Consider the following 21,470-nt stretch of genomic DNA (forward strand, 5'->3'; position numbering starts at 1 on the left):
GGCTGCACTAGCTTTCTCTGGCCACAGGAAGGCAACGAAGAGCCTTGTCAGCCACAGAGGCATGATGGAACATGCCTGCATGCAGGTACATGCAGGCAGGAGGATAGATGTATTTACATAAATCATTATGAGTGGTCATATAATGAGCAATCGTTTACTTTTTTATAATTCACTGTATTTGTTCATCTATTATCTACACCTATAGTCAATAATTAATATGTTATATAGTCCTAATATATATATATACATGTATAGTCTTTAAATACAGATTTTTTTTTTAAAAAAACGTAGGTGATAGGGAGACTGTTAAATGAGTTGTAGCTAATTATATTTCATGTTAGAGTCATAATAACCAGGATCCATTTTCTATGGATGATACTTTTACGTCACTGTTCTGTAGACGTCTACTGATGCCATGATTGGTGGAAATAGGTTTAGTCTGTCCACCAATGGCATCCAGAGCTGTACAAAGAGATCTATTCCCCCTCGCTGTATAGCTTCATCGTCGTAACCATCACAGTGTTCTGCTCAGGAGGGGAGGGATACATATATGCAGACACAAAGCATGACTGTCACGGTCATATATAAGGACCTATCTACATTGGATTATATACCTTCTATCTTTAATCACTTCAGAATTTGGGATTGGAGTGAAAAGATATGGGATTTATGGAACGAGGAATAATGTCGAATAAATTGCCTGCATGGCAGGTGTTTTTGTGGTGGCATCATTTCTTGCTATTGTGGAGTACAATAGACGGGCAGACTCGCTACAGCATCCCGGAGGAAATGAAACAGGGCTCTGTGGTAGGAAATATAGCCAAAGATTTGGGTTTGGCTGTATCTGAACTGTACCGGCGTAAATTGCGGATAACATCGGAAGCTGGTAAGCAGTATTTTAGTATGGACTTGGGGAAGGGAGAACTGGTGGTGATTGATAGGATAGATAGGGAGGAACTGTGTGGACAAAGATCGTCATGTTTGTTGCCTTTGGAACTAGTCATAGATAACCCCCTGCAGTTGCATAGAGTCGAAATTGAAATACTGGATACAAACGATAATTCTCCTAGTTTTCTCACTAAAGAGAAAGTGGTGAAAATTGCAGAGCTGGTCAATCCAGGCGCGCGATTTCCATTAGAAAGTGCACAGGATCCCGATGCTGGCCCTAATTCCGTTCGATCTTACCTTATAAGCAAAAACGACAATTTCAAATTAACTGTTAAAAACCACAAGGATGGAAGAAAAATTCCTGAACTGGTCCTTGAAAAACCACTTGATCGAGAAAAGCTGCCTGTACACAATCTTATCCTCACCGCTGTAGATGGTGGAGATCCGGTGCGCTCAGGGACATCTGAAATTACAGTTATAGTACTTGACAATAATGATAATGCCCCACAGTTTGAGAGACAGGTATATGAGGCTAGTGTCAGCGAAAAGGCAAAACCTGGGACAGAAATATTGCAGGTTAAAGCTACAGACGCAGATGAAGGACTAAATGGAGAAATCGAGTACTACTTTGCAGAGCAAACTACGGATCTGATTTTATCTTTATTTGACATTGAACCTTCTACTGGAGCTATTGTCGTCAAAGGGATTTTAGACCATGAAACAAATTCTTTACATAGATTTGACATAACTGCTAAAGACAAAGGTAATCCTGAGATGGATGGGCATTGTAGCGTCGAAATTAAAATAGTTGATATTAACGACAATATTCCTGAAATAATTATAACGTCTTTAACAACACCTGTTCCAGAAGATTCTGCCATTGGAACAGTTATTGCACTGATAAGTGCAAGAGACCCAGATTCGGGTGACAATGGCAAAGTAACTTTGAGCGTGTCTTCAAAATCCCCCTTCAAGTTAAATCCATCGGTCTCTAACCATTACTCATTAGTGACGAATGGGCCACTTGACCGTGAAAAAAATGGCCGGTATAGTGTTAAAATAAGTGCTACTGATGCTGGAAAACCCCCATTGTCGAGTGAAAAAACAATACTTGTTGAATTATTAGATGTAAATGACAACCCACCAGTTTTCTCACAGTCTTCTTATGCCGTTTATGTTAAAGAGAATCATGCTCCTGGGAAAATTTTGTGCTCAGTATCAGCGACTGATCCTGATTCGGGTGACAACGCAAAGATCTCCTACTCAGTCTTGGACTCTAAAGTGCAGGACGTTTCTGTCTCATCTTATGTTTACATTAACTCAGATAACGGCAGCATCTACAGCATGCACTCGTTTGACTATGAGAAACTGAAGGTGTTTCAGATTCAGGTTCAGGCAAAGGATCAGGGCTCTCCGTCTCTCAGCAGCAACGCTACTGTTCATGTTTTTATCCTGGACCAGAACGACAATGCCCCCGCTGTTATTTACCCCTCCTCCGCTGCCCTGGGCTCCCTCTCTCATCAGAGGATGCCCCGCTCCGCTAAAGCGGGTCACCTGGTTACTAAGGTAACGGCCGTGGACGCTGACTCGGGCCATAACGCCTGGATCTCCTACAAAGTGGCAGAGGCCACAGACGCCTCTCTGTTCACGGTTAGTCTGTACACAGGGGAGGTGAGGACTAAACGTGCTGTGTCCGAGCAGGACGACTCCTCTCAGAGGCTGCTTATAGAGGTCAAGGACGACGGAGAACCGGTCCAGTCCGCCACAGTCACTGTGTCCATCCTGCTGGAGGACGGCCTCCATGAGCCCATCTTAGACCTCCGACAGAAAACGATCGAGCCCAGCAAGAAAACCGGGAGAATCACCCTTTATTTGATTCTCTCTCTGGCCTCGGTGTCCGTGCTGTCTCTGGTGACTTTTCTCATCTTAGCGGTTAAATGCATCAGGAACAGCAGAAGCAGCGGTAGTTGCTGCATGAGACGGACCGACTGTGATGATTACAAGAACCCCAACAGAAACCTGCAGATTCAGCTCAACACTGATGGGCCTATAAAGTACGTGGAGGTCCTGGGAGGAGACATGATGTCTCAGAGTCAATCCTTCAGGTCCTGTATGTCTCCAATGTCAGAGTACAGTGATTTCACTTTGATTAAGCCCAGCAGCACCACTGACTTTAAGGAGGTGATCAGTGTCCTGGATGCGTCTTTGCCCGACAGCACCTGGACCTTTGAGAGCCAGCAGGTGAGCAAAAAACAAAATGCAGACTTAAGTTTCATATAATCTGAAAGACTATCTATCTATCTATCTATCTATCTATCTATCTATCTATCTATCTATCTATCTATCTATCATATGGTTATAATTTTGGAAAGTATAAGTAGTAGGCAAGACAATATCCAGAAACAGTGAAAATATTTGTGTTATAGAAATCTGTTAATGAAGTCTCCCACTCACCCACTTCCATGACCATTTCTGAAAAGTTCAGCACCACGAAGGTGGACAGCGACTGTTGGTGGAATGCAGGGGTGCTTATAGGCTTATGATAAAAGTATATGTGAGAAGGCGTGAGTTTTATCTCCAGTGTTCATCTTTTCTGGAAAATGTGACGAATTCATCAATCTTATTTCACGTGGTTGAATAAAAAAAGATCTCTTCCTGTGGAGATTGTGATGTTATACAGCTTAATGCTTATTCCTTTCTTTCTTTTTGGTTAAAACATATTTTATAGTGCAATGCTTCCTTTACATTCTTTGACGTCCCATAACTCATAATAATTGCCTTTAGTTAAAGTGAAGGGGCACAAAGAGAAAAGATGCTGCGACTTTAAAGGTGTCGATCAGTTTCCTTCTCATTGGACGGTAGCAGTGGATGCTGTGCACCAATAGGATTCTGAACTGTACAAAGCAATCTAGTCCCTGCCCCCATTCAGCCTCATAGCTGTAACACTTACAATGCAAAGAGCCAGAGGAGAGAGAAAGCAATGAGCTCGTATTTTCATATATGAGCTAAATTAATTTCAGCTTAGAGCCATGCTCAGGAATTATGGACAATTTTCTTGTGGAGTAATAACTGCGATGACGGATTTCAGCGTTGTTCTATACATTATGTCGATTGGAATACATGTGTTATAGCGGAACAAGGATGACAAAGAGAATGGGATACCGAGACTGGAGATGGCAGGCGCTTTGGTGGCATCATCTCTTTCTTTTGTGGAGTACAATAAACGGACAGACTCGTTACAGCATCCCGGAGGAACTAAAACAGGGCTCTGTGGTAGGAAATCTTGCAAAAGATCTGGGTTTGGGGCTATCTGAGATTTTTGACCGTAAGCTGCGTGTCGCTTCTGAGGCTGGTGAGCAGTATTTCAGTGTGGATGCGGGGAAGGGCGAGCTGGTGGTGAATGACAGGATAGACAGAGAGACATTATGCGGACAAAGCGCCAGCTGTGTGTTGCCTCTGCAGGTTGTAATTGAAGACCCATTACAACTTTTTCGTGTTGAGGTTGAAATTCAAGACATAAATGATAATGCGCCCAGATTCCCATCAAATGATATCACATTGGAGATTGCGGAGTCTATGGGTTTAGGGGTTCGTTTTCCATTAGAAAGCGCCATTGACCCAGATGTTGGCAGTAATTCACTGAGGTCATACACTCTCAGTAAAGACGAATGTTTTAATATTAGAGTTAAAGAAGTTGCAGGTGGAAGAAAAGTTCCTGAATTGATTTTAGCAAAACTTTTAGATAGAGAGAAAAAGTCTGTTCATAAACTTTTATTGACAGCTCTAGATGGAGGCAACCCAGTGAGATCCGGGACCTCTCAAATATCTATTAGAGTCCTTGACAGCAACGATAACGTTCCAGCTTTTGAGAAAACATTGTATAAAGTCTCTGTTGCTGAAAATGCAGCAGAAGGTGCATTAATAGTGCAAACAAAAGCAACAGACATGGACGATGGTCAAAACGGAGAAATAGAATATTTATTTGGAGCTCACACAACAGATACTATTCTGTCTGTATTTAGTATTGATACTATATCGGGAACAATATTTTTAAAAGCAAAATTAGATTTCGAATCAACTGCAAATTATGAAATAGACGTAAGTGCAAAGGATAAAGGTAGTCCGAGAATGGAGGGACATTGTACTGTACATGTGGAAGTTTTAGATGTTAACGACAATGCTCCAGAAATAATACTCACCTCTCATCCAAAGCCAGTGCGCGAAGACTCGACTAATGGCACTGTAGTAGCTTTGCTCAGTGCCCGAGACCTTGACTCCGGTGATAACGGTAGAGTGACATTACATCTTCCCAAGAAATCCCCATTTGCCCTAAAACCCTCATTTTCTCATAATTACGCGCTGGTTACCAGTGGTGTTTTGGATCGAGAAAATGTCTCGGAATATAATATTGAGATAACAGCCACTGATTCAGGCTCTCCTCCCCTGTCCAGTAAGAAAATTATACCTGTCAGCATCACTGATGTCAATGACAACCCTCCTGTATTCACTCAGCCTTCCTATAATGTGTATTTAAAAGAGAATGGGGTAGCAGGCTCTATACTGTACTCAGTATCAGCATCTGATCTGGATTTTGCTGAAAACGCAAAAATTTCTTACTCTATACTGGACTCTAAAGTGCAGGACGTTTCTGTCTCGTCTTATGTTTACATAAACTCAGATAACGGCAGCATCTACAGCATGCACTCGTTTGACTATGAGAAACTGAAGGTATTTCAGATTCAGGTTCAGGCAAAGGACCAGGGCTCTCCGTCTCTCAGCAGCAACGCTACTGTCCATGTTTTTATCCTGGATCAAAACGACAATGCCCCCGCTGTTATTTACCCCTCCTCCGCTGCCCTGGGCTCCCTCTCTCATCAGAGGATGCCCCGCTCCGCTAAAGCGGGTCACCTGGTTACTAAGGTGACGGCCGTGGACGCTGACTCGGGCCATAATGCCTGGATCTCTTACAAAGTGGCGGAGGCCACAGACGCCTCTCTGTTCACGGTCAATCTGTACACAGGGGAGGTGAGGACTAAACGTGCTGTGTCCGAGCAGGACGACTCCTCTCAGAGGCTTCTTATAGAGGTCAAGGACGACGGGGAACCGGTCCAGTCCGCCACAGTCACTGTGTCCATCCTGCTGGAGGACGGCCTCCATGAGCCCATCTTGGACCTCCGACAGAAAACGATCGAGCCCAGCAAGAAAACCGGGAGAATCACCCTTTATTTGATTCTCTCTCTGGCCTCGGTGTCCGTGCTGTCTCTGGTGACTTTTCTCATCTTAGCGGTTAAATGCATCAGGAACAGCAGAAGCAGCGGTAGTTGCTGCATGAGACGGACCGACTGTGATGATTACAAGAACCCTAACAGAAACCTGCAGATTCAGCTAAACACTGATGGGCCTATAAAGTACGTGGAGGTCCTGGGAGGAGACATGTTGTCTCAGAGTCAGTCCTTCAGGTCCTGTATGTCTCCAATGTCAGAGTACAGTGATTTCACTTTGATTAAGCCCAGCAGCACCACTGACTTTAAGGAGGTGATCAGTGTCCTGGATGCTTCTTTACCCGACAGCACCTGGACCTTTGAGAGCCAGCAGGTGAGCAGAAAACAATAATTCTTCTGAGGTTTTAAGAAGAGATTAACGAGGTTATGTCTTTAAACAGTAATAGTAATGGTCTATTATGAAAGCAATCGACTTGAAAAAAATCTATCTATCTATCTATCTATCTATCTATCTATCTATCTATCTATCTATCTATCTATCTATCTATCTATCTATCTATTAATCCGTCTGACTGGCTACAGTAGGCTATGTTTTGGATAGTCTGACTTTTTTCCTGTCTGTTATTTTCAGTATATCATTTTCTCATTACGCTTTGTCGCAATATGTTTTGAAATTCTTTATTTTAATGTAGGAAATAAATCCAGTATACTGTATATCACACGTACACGTTCGAACATTGCAGCACAATTCGAGTGGACAGAGACTGTGAAATGCAGCCACAATCATGTAACATTGGCATAGTGTTGATTTATTGACTCTATTGACAACAGATTACTGCTCGTTTACTGCTTACTATTATATTTTCTGCCTGCATTTTTTTCTGTGACGTTAAATTTAATTTACCCTCCCAATTTCTTTACGTTGTTGATTATATTGTGGTTTTATTTATTTATCTTTAAGCATGACAAGCCCTTTCCTCGTATCATTTAACGTTGAATTATATTTGACATAATCACCCCAAATGAAAGCTCATAAAGGGAGTAGATGCTGCGACTTTAAGAGTGTCGATCAATTCCCTTCTCATTGGACAGTGAAATTGGATGCGGTGCACCAATAGGATTCAGAACTGTACAAAGCAATCTAGTCCCTGCCCCCATGCAGCCTCATAGCTGTAACAGAGTGCAATGAATTCGATAAGAGAGAGAGAGAGAGAGAGCAATGAGCTCGAATTTTCTAAGAATTTAATGTATGAATTCTAGCATACAGCCATGCTCAAACACTGGTGCAGTTTCACTTTGGGAGTATCTCCTACTATAATGGATTTCAGCATTGTTGTAAACGAGATCGCGATTGGAATTAATGTGTTATAACGGACCAAGGATGACAAAGAGAATGGGATACCGAGGCTGGAGATGGCAGGTTCTTTGGTGGTATCATTTCTTTCTCTTGTGGAATACAGTAGATGGACAGACTCGCTACAGCATCCCAGAGGAACTAAAACAGGGCTCTGTGGTAGGAAATATCGCAAAAGATCTGGGTTTGGGGCTATCAGACATTTTTGACCGTAAGCTGCGTGTCGCCTCTGAGGCTGGTAAGCAGTATTTCAGTGTGGATGCGGGGAAGGGCGAGCTGGTGGTGAATGACAGAATAGACAGAGAGGCTTTATGTGGACAAAGCGCCAGCTGTGTTCTACCTCTGCAAGTAGTAGTTGAAAATCCTTTACAGTCTCATCGAATTGAAGTGGAAATAAGAGACATAAATGACAATACCCCTCGTTTTCTTACACAAGAGATTAACCTTAAAATACCAGAATCCGTTGCGATTGGCAAACGCTTTCCTTTGGAGGGCGCGGAGGACCCTGATGTTGGAGGCAATTCGTTGAAAACTTACTCTCTAAGCAAAAACGATTACTTTTCTCTCAAATTTAAAGACACAAAAAATGGTCAAGCTGTCCCAGAATTAGTTTTAGAAAAGCCATTGGACCGAGAAAAGAATGCCCTGCATCAGCTGCTATTGACAGCATTAGATGGAGGTACCCCTGTCACATCGGGAACCTGTAAGATTACCATTACTGTACTTGATACTAACGACAATTTTCCAATATTCAATGAAAACGAGTATAAAATGTCTTTAAAGGAGAATAGCACCAAAGGGACGTTTGTAATCAAACTTACAGCTACAGATGCTGACGATGGTCTTAATGGTGAAGTTATATATTCTTTCGGGTCCCGCACTCCAGATGTTGTGTTATCGACATTTGAAATCAATGATATAACAGGAGAAATAGTATTAAGGGGAGAATTAGATTATGAAAGTTCTAAATCATACCATATCGATATAACTGCTAAAGACAAAGGCGTCCCAGAAATGGAGGGTCACTGTCGTGTACAACTTGACGTAGAAGACATAAATGATAATGCTCCAGAAATTGTGCTCACTTCCAAACCCAGTCCTGTGCGCGAGGACGCACCAAGTGGCACAGTCGTTGCTTTGATCAGTGCGCGAGATCTTGACTCCGGTGCTAACGGTAAAGTGATGTTACATCTCCCGAAAAAATCTCCTTTCTCTTTGAAACCATCGTTCTCAAAAAATTACGAACTGGTTACCAGTGGTGCTTTAGACCGTGAGAGTGTCTCAGAGTATAATATTGAGATAACAGCCATTGATTCAGGCTCTCCTCCGCTGTCTAGTACGAAAATTGTGCCTGTCAGCATCACTGATGTGAATGATAACCCTCCTCTATTCACTCAGCCTTCCTATAATGTGTATTTAAAGGAGAATGGGGTAGCAGGCTCTATACTGTACTCAGTATCAGCATCTGACCTGGATTTTGGTGAAAACGCTAAAATTTCTTACTCCATACTGGACTCTAAAGTGCAGGACGTTTCTGTCTCATCTTATGTTTACATTAACTCAGATAACGGCAGCATCTACAGCATGCACTCGTTTGACTATGAGAAACTGAAGGTGTTTCAGATTCAGGTTCAGGCAAAGGACCAGGGCTCCCCGTCTCTCAGCAGCAACGCTACTGTCCATGTTTTTATCCTGGATCAAAACGACAATGCCCCCGCTGTTATTTACCCCTCCTCCGCTGCCCTGGGCTCCCTCTCTCATCAGAGGATGCCCCGCTCCGCTAAAGCGGGTCACCTGGTTACTAAAGTGACGGCCGTGGACGCTGACTCGGGCCATAACGCCTGGATCTCCTACAAAGTGGCGGAGGCCACAGACGCCTCTCTGTTCACGGTCAATCTGTACACAGGGGAAGTTAGGACTAAACGCGCTGTGTCCGAGCAGGACGACTCCTCTCAGAGGCTGCTTATAGAGGTCAAGGACGACGGGGAACCGGTCCAGTCCGCCACAGTCACTGTGTCCATCCTGCTGGAGGACGGCCTCCATGAGCCCATCTTGGACCTCCGACAGAAAACGATCGAGCCCAGCAAGAAAACCGGGAGAATCACCCTTTATTTGATTCTCTCTCTGGCCTCGGTGTCCGTGCTGTCTCTGGTGACTTTTCTCATCTTAGCGGTTAAATGCATCAGGAACAGCAGAAGCAGCGGTAGTTGCTGCATGAGACGGACCGACTGTGATGATTACAAGAACCCCAACAGAAACTTGCAGATTCAGCTAAACACTGATGGGCCTATAAAGTACGTGGAGGTCCTGGGAGGAGACATGATGTCTCAGAGTCAGTCCTTCAGGTCCTGTATGTCTCCAATGTCAGAGTACAGTGATTTCACTTTGATTAAGCCCAGCAGCACCACTGACTTTAAGGAGGTGATCAGTGTCCTGGATGCTTCTTTACCCGACAGCACCTGGACCTTTGAGAGCCAGCAGGTGAGCAGAAATCAGTAATAGACCTACTATGTTATCCTTTTTGAGAGAGAGTTAGGGTCTGGATGCAATAAATGAAATATGTCAACATGTTACATAATCGTCATTTCTTCAAGAAATCAAATTTCATGATTTGACATTGTTTGAGTTGCTCATCCACAAGTACCATACAGTCACATATAGTTGTCATCACAGGTAATATGCATCTCAACCCACACAAACATATACATATTTATCTCACACACACACACACACACACACTCACACATGACAAAACAGAACAAAATACAGACGAAACACAGGGTTCCTTTATAATGTATGGATGTTGGGTGAATTTGCGGCTCCACTCAGTCTGCAGAGAAAATTTTCAATAGTTGTAATTTTTTATGAGTTATAAACATTCCCTCATCTTTTTCATCTGCCATACCAAGATCTTTATTCCATTTGTTATGTATGATTTGTAGAAATTCTTCATCGCCATCAGCTTTGATAAGAATATTGTATACAGCACCTATTAATCGTCTCTTTTTATCCCTTTGATTTCGAATATCCCCTATCTCAGTTGAAACCCTATTTCCAAGGTCAAAATTTTCTGTTATCCAGATTTTCAATTGCAAATACTAAAAAAATCTCTTTTATTTATATTTATTCTTTAGTTCCTGAAATTCCACAGTTTTTATCTGTCTATCTACGGTTACAATTTTGGTAAAATATGAGATGCAGGCAAGACAGTGTTCTGAAACAGTGAAAATATGTGTTCAAGAAATCTGTCCATAGTCTCACACTCACACACTTGCATAACCATTTCTGAAAAGTTCAGCACCACGAAGGTGGACAGCGACTGTTGGTGGATTGCAGCATCCATCTATCTATCTATCTATCTATCTATCTATCTATCTATCTATCTATCTATCTATCTATCTATCTATCTATCTATCTATCGGTTATAATTTTGGAAAAGTATAAGTAGTAGGCGAGACAGTATTCAGAAACAGAGAAAATATGTGTTCTAGAAATCTGTCAATACAGTTTCACACTCTCACTATCTGGTGTATCTTAGATTTTATAATTTATATTTTTTGGAACTTTGAGAGACTGTAGTGAGCAGAAAGGAAAATCGATTCCTACATTCTCACACAAGATTCCCTTCATTTTTTGTGTTTCTATTCCCTTTCTTCCTTCGAGGTGTTTGATTTGGTACTGAAGCATAATCACATTCAGGTTTATATTCATTTATTTTTTTCCAAGCAACATATAGCAATATGGCTTTCGCTGACATGTTTAGTGTCATAGATATGTAATTTCTACACACGGACAACATAATATTGTGATTCAACGATATTGAGATTTCATTTTTCACATGATGCAAATTGATGTGAATGTAAATATAGAAAATACAGTATGGATGGACTTACAGGTATTGTTAAAATCATAACTATATATATATATAATTTTTTTTTTTTTTTTTTAAATAACGTGTTAAATTTTATTTTCGTTAACTATAAAATAGCTCATTGTGCCCCATTGTGGCATTTCATACCTCTTGATTTACAGTGCTGGGTCTGGAGCCCACTGCTGTTTCAATCTCATTGGATGAGGGGTATCTTATGTGCACCAATAGCATTAGGAGTTGTACAAAGAGATCTACTCCCTCCCCCATCCATCCTCACCACTGTGGCCAGTACAGTGCTTCGAGCAGGAGATGAGAGGAGGATGCTTTTTTACACTCAGATTATATACTATCATTTTAAATTGCATCTCATGATGCATACATATAGGTCTCTTTTGGACTACAGCAAATTCATAGTTGATGGATTACCACATTGACCTCTTTAATCTGAACAGTATTTCGATGGGAAATAACGTATTGTAACTGATCGGGATGACAAAGAGAATGGGATACCGAGACTGGAGATGGCAGGCGCTTTGGTGGCACCATTTCTTTCTCTTGTGGAGTACAACAGACGGACAGACTCGTTACAGGATCCCAGAGGAGCTGGAACAAGGCTCTGTGGTTGGAAATATAGCCAAAGATCTGAATTTGGGACTATCAGACATTTTTGACCGTAAGCTGCGTGTCGCCTCTGAGGCTGGTAAGCAGTATTTCAGTGTGGATGCGGGGAAGGGCGAGCTGGTGGTGAACGACAGAATAGACAGAGAGGCTTTATGTGGACAAAGCGCCAGCTGTGTTCTACCTCTGCAGGTTGTAATAGAAAACCCGTTACAGTTACACCGGATAGAAGTGGAAATAAGAGACGTAAATGACAATGATCCTAGTTTTCTCAAAAGCGATCATATAATAGAAATAGCTGAATCCACCATTGTAGGTGTGAGTTTTCCCTTAGAGAGTGCAGAGGACCCTGATGTTGGGAGTAACGGATTAAAGACGTACACTCTGAGTAAAGATGATTGCTTTACTTTAAAAGTTAAAGAAATTGAAAATGGAAGAAAAATACCAGAACTGGTGTTAAATAAATCATTAGATCGCGAGAAAAAAGCTATTCACAATTTAGTTCTTACTGCTATGGACGGAGGCAATCCTGTCAAGTCTGGAACTTCAAAAATAACTATCACTGTGCTTGATATTAACGACAATGTGCCATTATTCGAAAATACTTTTTATAAAATTTCTGTTAAAGAAAACAGTCCAAACGGCTCCTTTGTAATTACAACAAAAGCAACCGATATAGATGAGGGTCCAAATGGTGAAATTGAGTATTCGCTTGGCATTCACACACCACCATCAGTGCTGTCATTATTTCATGTAGATCCTGTAACGGGGGATATATTTTTAAAAAAACAACTGGACCACGAAACTCAAACATCATATCGAATAGACATTAGTGCAAAAGACAAAGGTTTGCCTAAAATGGAGGGTCATTGCAGTGTGCAGGTGGATGTCTTAGACGTAAATGATAACGCCCCAGAAATTGTGCTAACTTCAAAACCCAGTTCTGTGCCAGAAGACTCTCTCAGAGGGACAGTAGTGGCTTTGCTAAGTGTCCGTGACCTTGATTCCGGTGATAACAGTAAAGTGAAGTTAGAGCTTCCCAAAGGTTCCCCCTTTGATCTTAAACCCTCATTTTCTAATAATTACGCACTGGTTACTAGTGGTCATTTAGACCGAGAGACTTTTTCTGAGTATAATATTGAGATAACAGCCATTGATTCAGGCTCTCCTCCACTGTCCAGTAAGAAAATTATACCTGTCAGCATCACTGATGTAAATGACAACCCTCCTGTATTCACTCAGCAGACCTATAATGTGTATTTAAAAGAGAATGGGGCACCAGGCTCTATACTGTACTCAGTATCAGCATCTGACCTGGATTATGGTGAAAACGCTAAAATTTCTTACTCTATACTGGACTCTAAAGTGCAGGACGTTTCTGTCTCATCTTATGTTTACATTAACTCAGATAACGGCAGCATCTACAGCATGCACTCGTTTGACTATGAGAAACTGAAGGTGTTTCAGATTCAGGTTCAGGCAAAGGATCAGGGCTCTCCGTCTCTCAGCAGCAACGCTACTGTCCATGTTTTTATCCTGGATCAAAACGACAATGCCCCCGCTGTTATTTACCCCTCCTCTGCTGCCCTGGGCTCCCTCTCTCATCAGAGGATGCCCCGCTCCGCTAAAGCGGGTCACCTGGTTACTAAGGTGACGGCCGTGGACGCTGACTCGGGCCATAACGCCTGGATCTCCTACAAAGTGGCGGAGGCCACAGACGCCTCTCTGTTCACGGTCAATCTGTACACAGGGGAGGTGAGGACTAAACGCGCTGTATCCGAGCAGGACGACTCCTCTCAGAGGCTCCTCATAGAGGTCAAGGACGACGGGGAACCCGTCCAGTCCGCCACAGTCACGGTGTCCATCCTGCTGGAGGACGGTCTCCATGAGCCCATCTTAGACCTCCGACAGAAAACGATCGAGCCCAGCAAGAAAACCGGGAGAATCACCCTTTATTTGATTCTCTCTCTGGCCTCGGTGTCCGTGCTGTCTCTGGTGACTTTTCTCATCTTAGCGGTTAAATGCATCAGGAACAGCAGAAGCAGCGGTAGTTGCTGCATGAGACGGACCGACTGTGATGATTACAAGAACCCCAACAGAAACCTGCAGATTCAACTCAACACTGATGGGCCTATAAAGTACGTGGAGGTCCTGGGAGGAGACATGTTGTCTCAGAGTCAGTCCTTCAGGTCCTGTATGTCTCCAATGTCAGAGTACAGTGATTTCACTTTGATTAAGCCCAGCAGCACCACTGACTTTAAGGAGGTGATCAGTGTTCTTGATGCGTCTTTACCCGACAGCACCTGGACCTTTGAGAGCCAACAGGTGAGCAGATGACAGTTTATTTAATTTGATGTCCACATAATCCATAATTTCAAATTTCTATATTTAAATAATTTACGTGATATTTAGTTGTCTTCTGGTAATGCTATCTTCGTTATATATACTGAGAACTGGCCTGCTCAGGTTTGTTTTACCAGCTGCATAATGCTGAAAAATATACAGTGAGCACTGTGGTATTGTTACACTTGGTTAATGTTGTTATTAACTACGTAGTCAAGAATTTGATGTATTCAGTAACACTTCCCCATTTCATTGCTTCAAAACTTTGTCAAAAGGATTCTCTCTGAATAACTCGATAATTACAAGCCATGTGCTTTAGTTTTGTGATAGTGGCAATGGTTTTTCTTCTTTTTAAAAAAAAAAAAGCCAATATAGGTGATTCCAGATTTTGAGAACGACTATAGCTCTTCACACTGCCTTGTTAGAGAGGTTTGAGTTTTGGACTTGGCTTAGTTCTGTTAATTTGGTGAATATTATTTTCTGGGAATGAACATTTTGTTTGATTATATGATTTGCATAATGTTTCAGCAGTACAATTTCAAAAGGCATAAGAATAAGATGAATCTTATACATATCACACATAACAGTGCATTAGCAGATTCCCATAAGCGCAGCTGTGTCTTTAAAAGCACCACTCAGCCCTCTTCCTATTGGATGCCACTGATGGCTGCTGCGCACCAATCGCATACAGAACTGTACAAAGAGATCTACCCCCTCCTCCTTGCATCCTCAGCACCATAAACGTTAACAATGCAAAGAGCTGGAGGATGATGGGCGATGCAGTCATACACACGGAGTTGAATAAGATTTTTCAATTTAAGGTTCAAACATGAACAAAAATGCATCATTTATTTTTATGGGAATAGCTAATGCTCCTTCGAACTGGATATTAACCTCGATATCCTCGATGGGAAATAACATATTCTAACGGATCAGGGATGACAAAGAGAATGGGATACCGAGACTGGAGATGGCAGGCTCTTTGGTGGCATTATTTCTTTCTCTTGTGGAGTACAATAGACGGACAGACTCGATACACCATTCCGGAGGAACTAAAACAGGGCTCTGTGGTAGGAAATCTAGCCAGAGATCTGGGTTTAGGACTATCAGACATTTTTGACCGTAAGCTGCGTGTCGCCTCTGAGGCTGGTGAGCAGTATTTCAGTGTGGATGCGGGGAAGGGCGAGCTGGTGGTGAATGACAGAATAGACAGAGAGGCTTTGTGCTCTCAAAGCGCCAGCTGTGTGTTGCCTTTGCAGGTTGTTCTTGAAAACCCTCTAAGTTTACATCGGATTGAGGTGGAAATAAAAGATATAAATGATAATTCACCCAGGTTTCATACAAAAGAAATGTCTTTGAAAATTGCTGAATCTGCAGCAGTTGGGACTCGTTTTCTTTTGGAGAGTGCAGAGGATTCAGACGTTGGAAGTAATTCGGTAAAATCTTACACTTTGACTAAAAACGACTGTTTTACGTTGAAAATGAAGGAGGTTGAAGATGGCAAAACGGTCCCAGAGTTAGTGTTAGAGAAGCCTCTTGACCGGGAGAAGAAAGCAGTTCATCGGCTACTGCTGACTGCATTAGACGGGGGAAACCCAGTCATGTCTGGTACTTCGCAGATAACAATTACAGTACTTGATAACAACGACAATTTCCCAGTATTTGACAAAAATACATATAAAGTTTCCTTAGAAGAGAATACTGCAAAAGATACCTTTGTTATCAAAATTACAGCAACCGATGCTGACGAGGGACCAAACGGAGAAGTTGAATTCTCTTTTGGCCCGCGGACACCTGATTCGGTCTCATCAGTGTTTGAAATAAATTCAGTAACGGGAGAAATATATTTGAAAGGAGGTTTAGATTATGAAAGAGCCACGTCCTATAAAATTGAAATAACTGCGAAAGACAATGGGGTTCCCGAAATGGAGAGTCACTGTCGTGTACAGATAGATGTTGTTGATGTTAATGATAATACTCCAGAAATTGTCCTCACCTCTGAACCGCAGCCAGTGCGCGAAGACGCACCAAGTGGCACAGTAGTGGCTTTACTCAATGCACGTGACGCTGACTCCGGTAATAATAGCAAAGTGACACTGAAACTACCCAAAGGTTCTCCTTTCACTCTAAAACCCTCATTTTCTAATAATTACGCACTGGTTACTAGTGGTCATTTAGACCGAGAGACTTTCTCTGAGTATAATATTGAGATAACAGCCATTGATTCAGGCTCTCCTCCCCTGTCCAGTAAGAAAATTATACCTGTCAGCATCACTGATGTAAATGACAACCCTCCTGTATTCACTCAGCAGACCTATAATGTGTATTTAAAAGAGAATGGGGTACCAGGGTCTATACTGTACTCAGTATCAGCATCTGACCTGGATTATGGTGAAAACGCTAAAATTTCTTACTCTATACTGGACTCTAAAGTGCAGGACGTTTCTGTCTCATCTTATGTTTACATTAACTCAGATAATGGCAGCATCTACAGCATGCACTCGTTTGACTATGAGAAACTGAAGGTGTTTCAGATTCAGGTTCAGGCAAAGGACCAGGGCTCTCCATCTCTCAGCAGCAACGCTACTGTCCATGTTTTTATCCTGGATCAAAACGACAATGCCCCCGCTGTTATTTACCCCTCCTCCGCTGCCCTGGGCTCCCTCTCTCATCAGAGGATGCCCCGCTCCGCTAAAGCGGGTCACCTGGTTACTAAGGTGACGGCCGTGGACGCTGACTCGGGCCATAACGCCTGGATCTCCTACAAAGTGGCGGAGGCCACAGACGCCTCTCTGTTCACGGTCAATCTGTACACAGGGGAGGTGAGGACTAAACGCGCTGTGTCCGAGCAGGACGACTCCTCTCAGAGGCTGCTTATAGAGGTCAAGGACGACGGGGAACCGGTCCAGTCCGCCACAGTCACAGTGTCCATCCTGCTGGAGGACGGTCTTCATGAGCCCATCTTAGACCTCCGACAGAAAACGATCGAGCCCAGCAAGAAAACCGGGAGAATCACCCTTTATTTGATTCTCTCTCTGGCCTCGGTGTCCGTGCTGTCTCTGGTGACTTTTCTCATCTTAGCGGTTAAATGCATCAGGAACAGCAGAAGCAGCGGTAGTTGCTGCATGAGACGGACCGACTGTGATGATTACAAGAACCCCAACAGAAACCTGCAGATTCAGCTCAACACTGATGGGCCTATAAAGTACGTGGAGGTCCTCGGAGGAGACATGATGTCTCAGAGTCAGTCCTTCAGGTCCTGTATGTCTCCAATGTCAGAGTACAGTGATTTCACTTTGATTAAGCCCAGCAGCACCACTGACTTTAAGGAGGTGATCAGTGTTCTTGATGCTTCTCTACCCGACAGCACCTGGACCTTTGAGAGCCAGCAGGTGAGCAGAAAACAATGATAGACCTACTATGTAATTTTATATTGTTGTATTTCATTTTTATAAACCATTTGTATAACTGCCTTCTTATAAGATGGCGTTTAAAATGTGCTAGTGGTGTTTCAGAGTACAATACATAGACCCTTAACAAATATTTTTATTTTTTACTTTTCGTTCCTTTAGGCTAAATAGTCATTGTATTCCGGTGATATTAGCTCTTGGCCATTGTACGCTTTGTTTATACTTATTATCACGTTAAATAATATTGTTTCGTTGCGTTGTAGCAAAGCAATAAAATATTCAGGTTTCTACCACTATGTCTTCCTTTCAACCCAGTCGTCTTCGTCAACACATCTTGTCTATTATATGGTTCTGTTGTCCATGCCTTGTTCCTGCTACATAGGACTACATTATATCAAAGTTCAGGTTTTGTTCTCAGATCAGCTCTGTTTGCGTGCAACGGTAATTTCTAATAGGTGTTGGGTATGCTGTTACGGGGCTCTATGAATGCCATTTTGTTTCAGCACCACACATTTGGACAGCGAAACCTTTAAAAGGCTTCCTTACTACACAGGGCTAAACTGCTCTCATTCACCTATAAAAATCCACAATAACAGTTGCTTAGCTTTTTTGAACAAACTAGGATGTTATTTATATTGTTTTATATTTGTAATATATGCTATTCTAACATTATTTGAAATGTTTTGTTACGTTTGTTTTTCTAATTCAAATCTCAGAATACTGGTTTAAAAAGTTCAAATAAGCAGAACACAGACAGTATTTATTTTTTTGACTTGACTTTATTGATGTCCTGCAACTGCTGACATCCTACAATTTCCTTCACACTCTCTTATTGCATTAAGTTAGAATATTTCAAGGGCGGCTGTGTCTTTAAAAGCACTGCTCACCCCCTTCTTATTGGATGATAGAGATGGATGTTATGAACCAATGAAACGTTGAACTGTACAAAGAGATCTACTCCCTCCCCCATGCAGCCTCAGCAGCGTAAACGCTCACATTGCGAGGAGCTGGATGAGAGGGAGTGATGCTCTTATCGGAATTAAAAAGAAAAATATCGATTTAAATTTTTATTATGAAGCGACATCGGAGCTTTGTTTTTGGTTACTGTTTTTTGGCAATGGGTGGCAACTATCTTCGTTTCGATTACCTTATTGGGAAATAATTCTAACGAACCGAGGATGACAAAGAGAATGGGATACCGAGTCTGGAGATGGCAGGCGCTTTGGTGGCATCATTTCTTTCTCTTGTGGAATACAATAGACGGACAGACTCGTTACAGCATCCCGGAGGAGCTAAAACAGGGATCTGTGGTAGGAAATCTAGCCAAAGATCTGGGTTTGGGACTATCTGAGATTTTTGACCGTAGGCTGCGTGTCGCCTCTGAGGCTGGTAAGCAGCATTTCAGTGTGGATGCGGGGAAGGGCGAGCTGGTGGTGAATGACAGAATAGACAGAGAGGCTTTGTGTGGACAAAGCACCAGCTGTGTGTTGACTCTTCAAGTTGTCATAGATAACCCGCTACAACTGTACCGGGTTGAGGTAGAAATACAAGATATTAATGATAATTCTCCAAGATTCCCTTCGCAAGATATAATATTACAAATAGCAGAGTCGACAGCGGCAGGGGCACGTTTTCCTTTGGAGACCGCACAAGATCTTGACGTTGGAGTTAATTCAGTAAGGTCGTATACTTTGAATAAAGATGATTTTTTTAGTTTAAAGATAAAAGATGTGTCCGGTGGGAGGAAAGTACCAGAGCTGGTCTTATCTAAATCTCTCGACAGGGAGAAAAAGGCCAGACATCAGCTTCAACTTACAGCTCTGGATGGGGGAAACCCAGTAAAATCTGGGACTTCTCAGATAACAATAAATGTGCTTGATAATAACGACAATTTTCCTGTATTTGAGAAAAATATTTATAAAGTTTCCATAAGTGAAAATAGTATACAAGGTGCATCAATCATAAAACTTACAGCAAAAGATACTGATGATGGTCTGAATGGAGAAGTAGAGTATTCATTTGGGACGCACACACCAGACATTGTCCTATCTGTGTTTGATATTGATTCATTGACCGGAGAAATGCGTCTTATGGGGAAATTAGATTTCGAAACTAATGCAAATTATGAAATTGACATTTCTGCAAGAGACAAAGGGACTCCGAGAATGGAGGGGCATTGTACTGTCCATATTGAAGTGTTAGATGTTAACGATAATGCTCCAAATATATTTCTGACCTCCCAACCAAACGCTGTGCCCGAGGACGCACCAAGTGGTACTGTAGTAGCTTTAATTAGTGCACGAGACCTTGACTCTGGCGATAACGGTAAAGTGACATTACAGCTCCCCAAGAGTTCACCTTTTAATCTGAAACCCTCTTTTTCTGATAATTACGCGCTGGTTACGAGTGGTGCCTTAGACCGGGAGAGTTTCTCGGAGTATAATATTGAGATAACAGCCACTGATTTAGGCTCTCCTCCTCTGTCGACCAAAAAGACTATAAATGTCACTATTACGGATGTAAATGATAACCCACCTATATTCACACAGCGCACCTATGCTGTATACTTAAAAGAGAACGGGGTACCAGGCTCTATACTGTGCTCAGTATCAGCATCTGATCTGGATTTTGCTGAAAACGCTAAAATTTCTTACTCTATACTGGACTCCAAAGTGCAGGACGTTTCTGTCTCATCTTATGTTTACATTAACTCAGATAACGGCAGCATCTACAGCATGCACTCGTTTGACTATGAGAAACTGAAGGTGTTTCAGATTCAGGTTCAGGCAAAGGATCAGGGCTCTCCGTCTCTCAGCAGCAACGCTACTGTCCATGTTTTTATCCTGGATCAGAACGACAATGCCCCCGCTGTTATTTACCCTTCCTCCGCTGCCCTGGGCTCCCTCTCTCATCAGAGGATGCCCCGCTCCGCTAAAGCGGGTCACCTGGTTACCAAGGTGACGGCCGTGGACGCTGACTCGGGCCATAACGCCTGGATCTCCTACAAAGTGGCGGAGGCCACCGACGCCTCTCTGTTCACGGTCAATCTGTACACAGGGGAGGTGAGGACTAAACGCGCTGTGTCCGAGCAGGACGACTCCTCTCAGAGGCTGCTAATAGAGGTCAAAGACGATGGGGAACCGGTCCAGTCCGCCACGGTCACTGTGTCCATCCTGCTGGAGGACGGTCTCCATGAGCCCATCTTAGACCTCCGACAGAAAACGATCGAGCCCAGCAAGAAAACCGGGAGAATCACCCTTTATTTGATTCTCTCTCTGGCCTCGGTGTCCGTGCTGTCTCTGGTGACTTTTCTCATCTTAGCGGTTAAATGCATCAGGAACAGCAGAAGCAGCGGTAGTTGCTGCATGAGACGGACCGACTGTGATGATTATAAGAACCCCAACAGAAACCTGCAGATTCAGCTCAACACTGATGGGCCTATAAAGTACGTGGAGGTCCTCGGAGGAGACATGATGTCTCAGAGTCAGTCCTTCAGGTCCTGTATGTCTCCAATGTCAGAGTACAGTGATTTCACTTTGATTAAGCCCAGCAGCACCACTGACTTTAAGGAGGTGATCAGTGTTCTTGATGCGTCTTTACCCGACAGCACTTGGACCTTTGAGAGCCAGCAGGTGAGCAGAAAACAGTAGACCTGTTATACACATCATTATACATAGATTTATTTTATTGCCTGAAATAAAAAATTATACCAAAAATCTGAACTAATGTGACATATAATTTCAAACTGTTTTGAATGAACTTGA

General features: G+C 42.6%; 5 protein-coding genes and 1 pseudogene across 19 annotated transcripts in view; all 6 read left to right on the plus strand.

The window, feature by feature from the left end:
• Positions 1 to 21,470, plus strand: part of LOC121902128 (protocadherin gamma-C5-like) — a 309,164-nt gene that overhangs the window by 263,802 nt on the left and 23,892 nt on the right. Inside the window, exon 1 of one of the 15 annotated variants that reach the window (XM_042419350.1) lies at positions 7,471 to 9,945. The exons of the other annotated variants lie outside the window; for them this stretch is intronic. Coding sequence (XP_042275284.1) covers positions 7,471 to 9,945 — 2,475 coding nt within the window. Of the gene's footprint in view, positions 1 to 7,470; positions 9,946 to 21,470 lie in introns of those variants that run through there. 15 annotated transcript variants of the gene reach the window in all.
• LOC121902131 (protocadherin gamma-C5-like) lies at positions 661 to 3,271 on the plus strand. The gene has a single exon (XM_042419375.1). It carries the CDS (start codon positions 661 to 663, stop codon positions 3,166 to 3,168), a length of 2,508 nt encoding a protein of 835 aa, XP_042275309.1. The 3' UTR covers positions 3,169 to 3,271.
• LOC121902133 (protocadherin gamma-C5-like) lies at positions 4,009 to 6,501 on the plus strand. The gene has a single exon (XM_042419378.1). It carries the CDS (start codon positions 4,009 to 4,011, stop codon positions 6,499 to 6,501), a length of 2,493 nt encoding a protein of 830 aa, XP_042275312.1.
• Positions 11,825 to 14,290, plus strand: LOC121902139 (protocadherin gamma-C5-like). The gene has a single exon (XM_042419384.1). The coding sequence runs from the start codon at positions 11,825 to 11,827 to the stop codon at positions 14,288 to 14,290; it is 2,466 nt and encodes an 821-aa protein (XP_042275318.1).
• LOC121902156 (protocadherin gamma-C5-like) lies at positions 15,217 to 17,706 on the plus strand. The gene has a single exon (XM_042419402.1). It carries the CDS (start codon positions 15,235 to 15,237, stop codon positions 17,704 to 17,706), a length of 2,472 nt encoding a protein of 823 aa, XP_042275336.1. The 5' UTR covers positions 15,217 to 15,234.
• Positions 18,883 to 21,383, plus strand: LOC121902250 (annotated as a pseudogene).

This window comes from Thunnus maccoyii, chromosome 8 (genome assembly GCF_910596095.1).
Source record: "Thunnus maccoyii chromosome 8, fThuMac1.1, whole genome shotgun sequence".
Classification (NCBI taxonomy): Eukaryota; Metazoa; Chordata; class Actinopteri; order Scombriformes; family Scombridae; genus Thunnus; species Thunnus maccoyii.

Excerpts from the sequence above, each read along its gene's own strand:
- LOC121902139 (XM_042419384.1), top strand. The coding sequence starts at position 11,825 with ATGACAAAGAGAATGGGATACCGAGACTGGAGATGGCAGGCGCTTTGG.
- LOC121902133 (XM_042419378.1), top strand. The coding sequence starts at position 4,009 with ATGTGTTATAGCGGAACAAGGATGACAAAGAGAATGGGATACCGAGAC.
- LOC121902131 (XM_042419375.1), top strand. The coding sequence starts at position 661 with ATGGGATTTATGGAACGAGGAATAATGTCGAATAAATTGCCTGCATGG.
- LOC121902156 (XM_042419402.1), top strand. The coding sequence starts at position 15,235 with ATGACAAAGAGAATGGGATACCGAGACTGGAGATGGCAGGCTCTTTGG.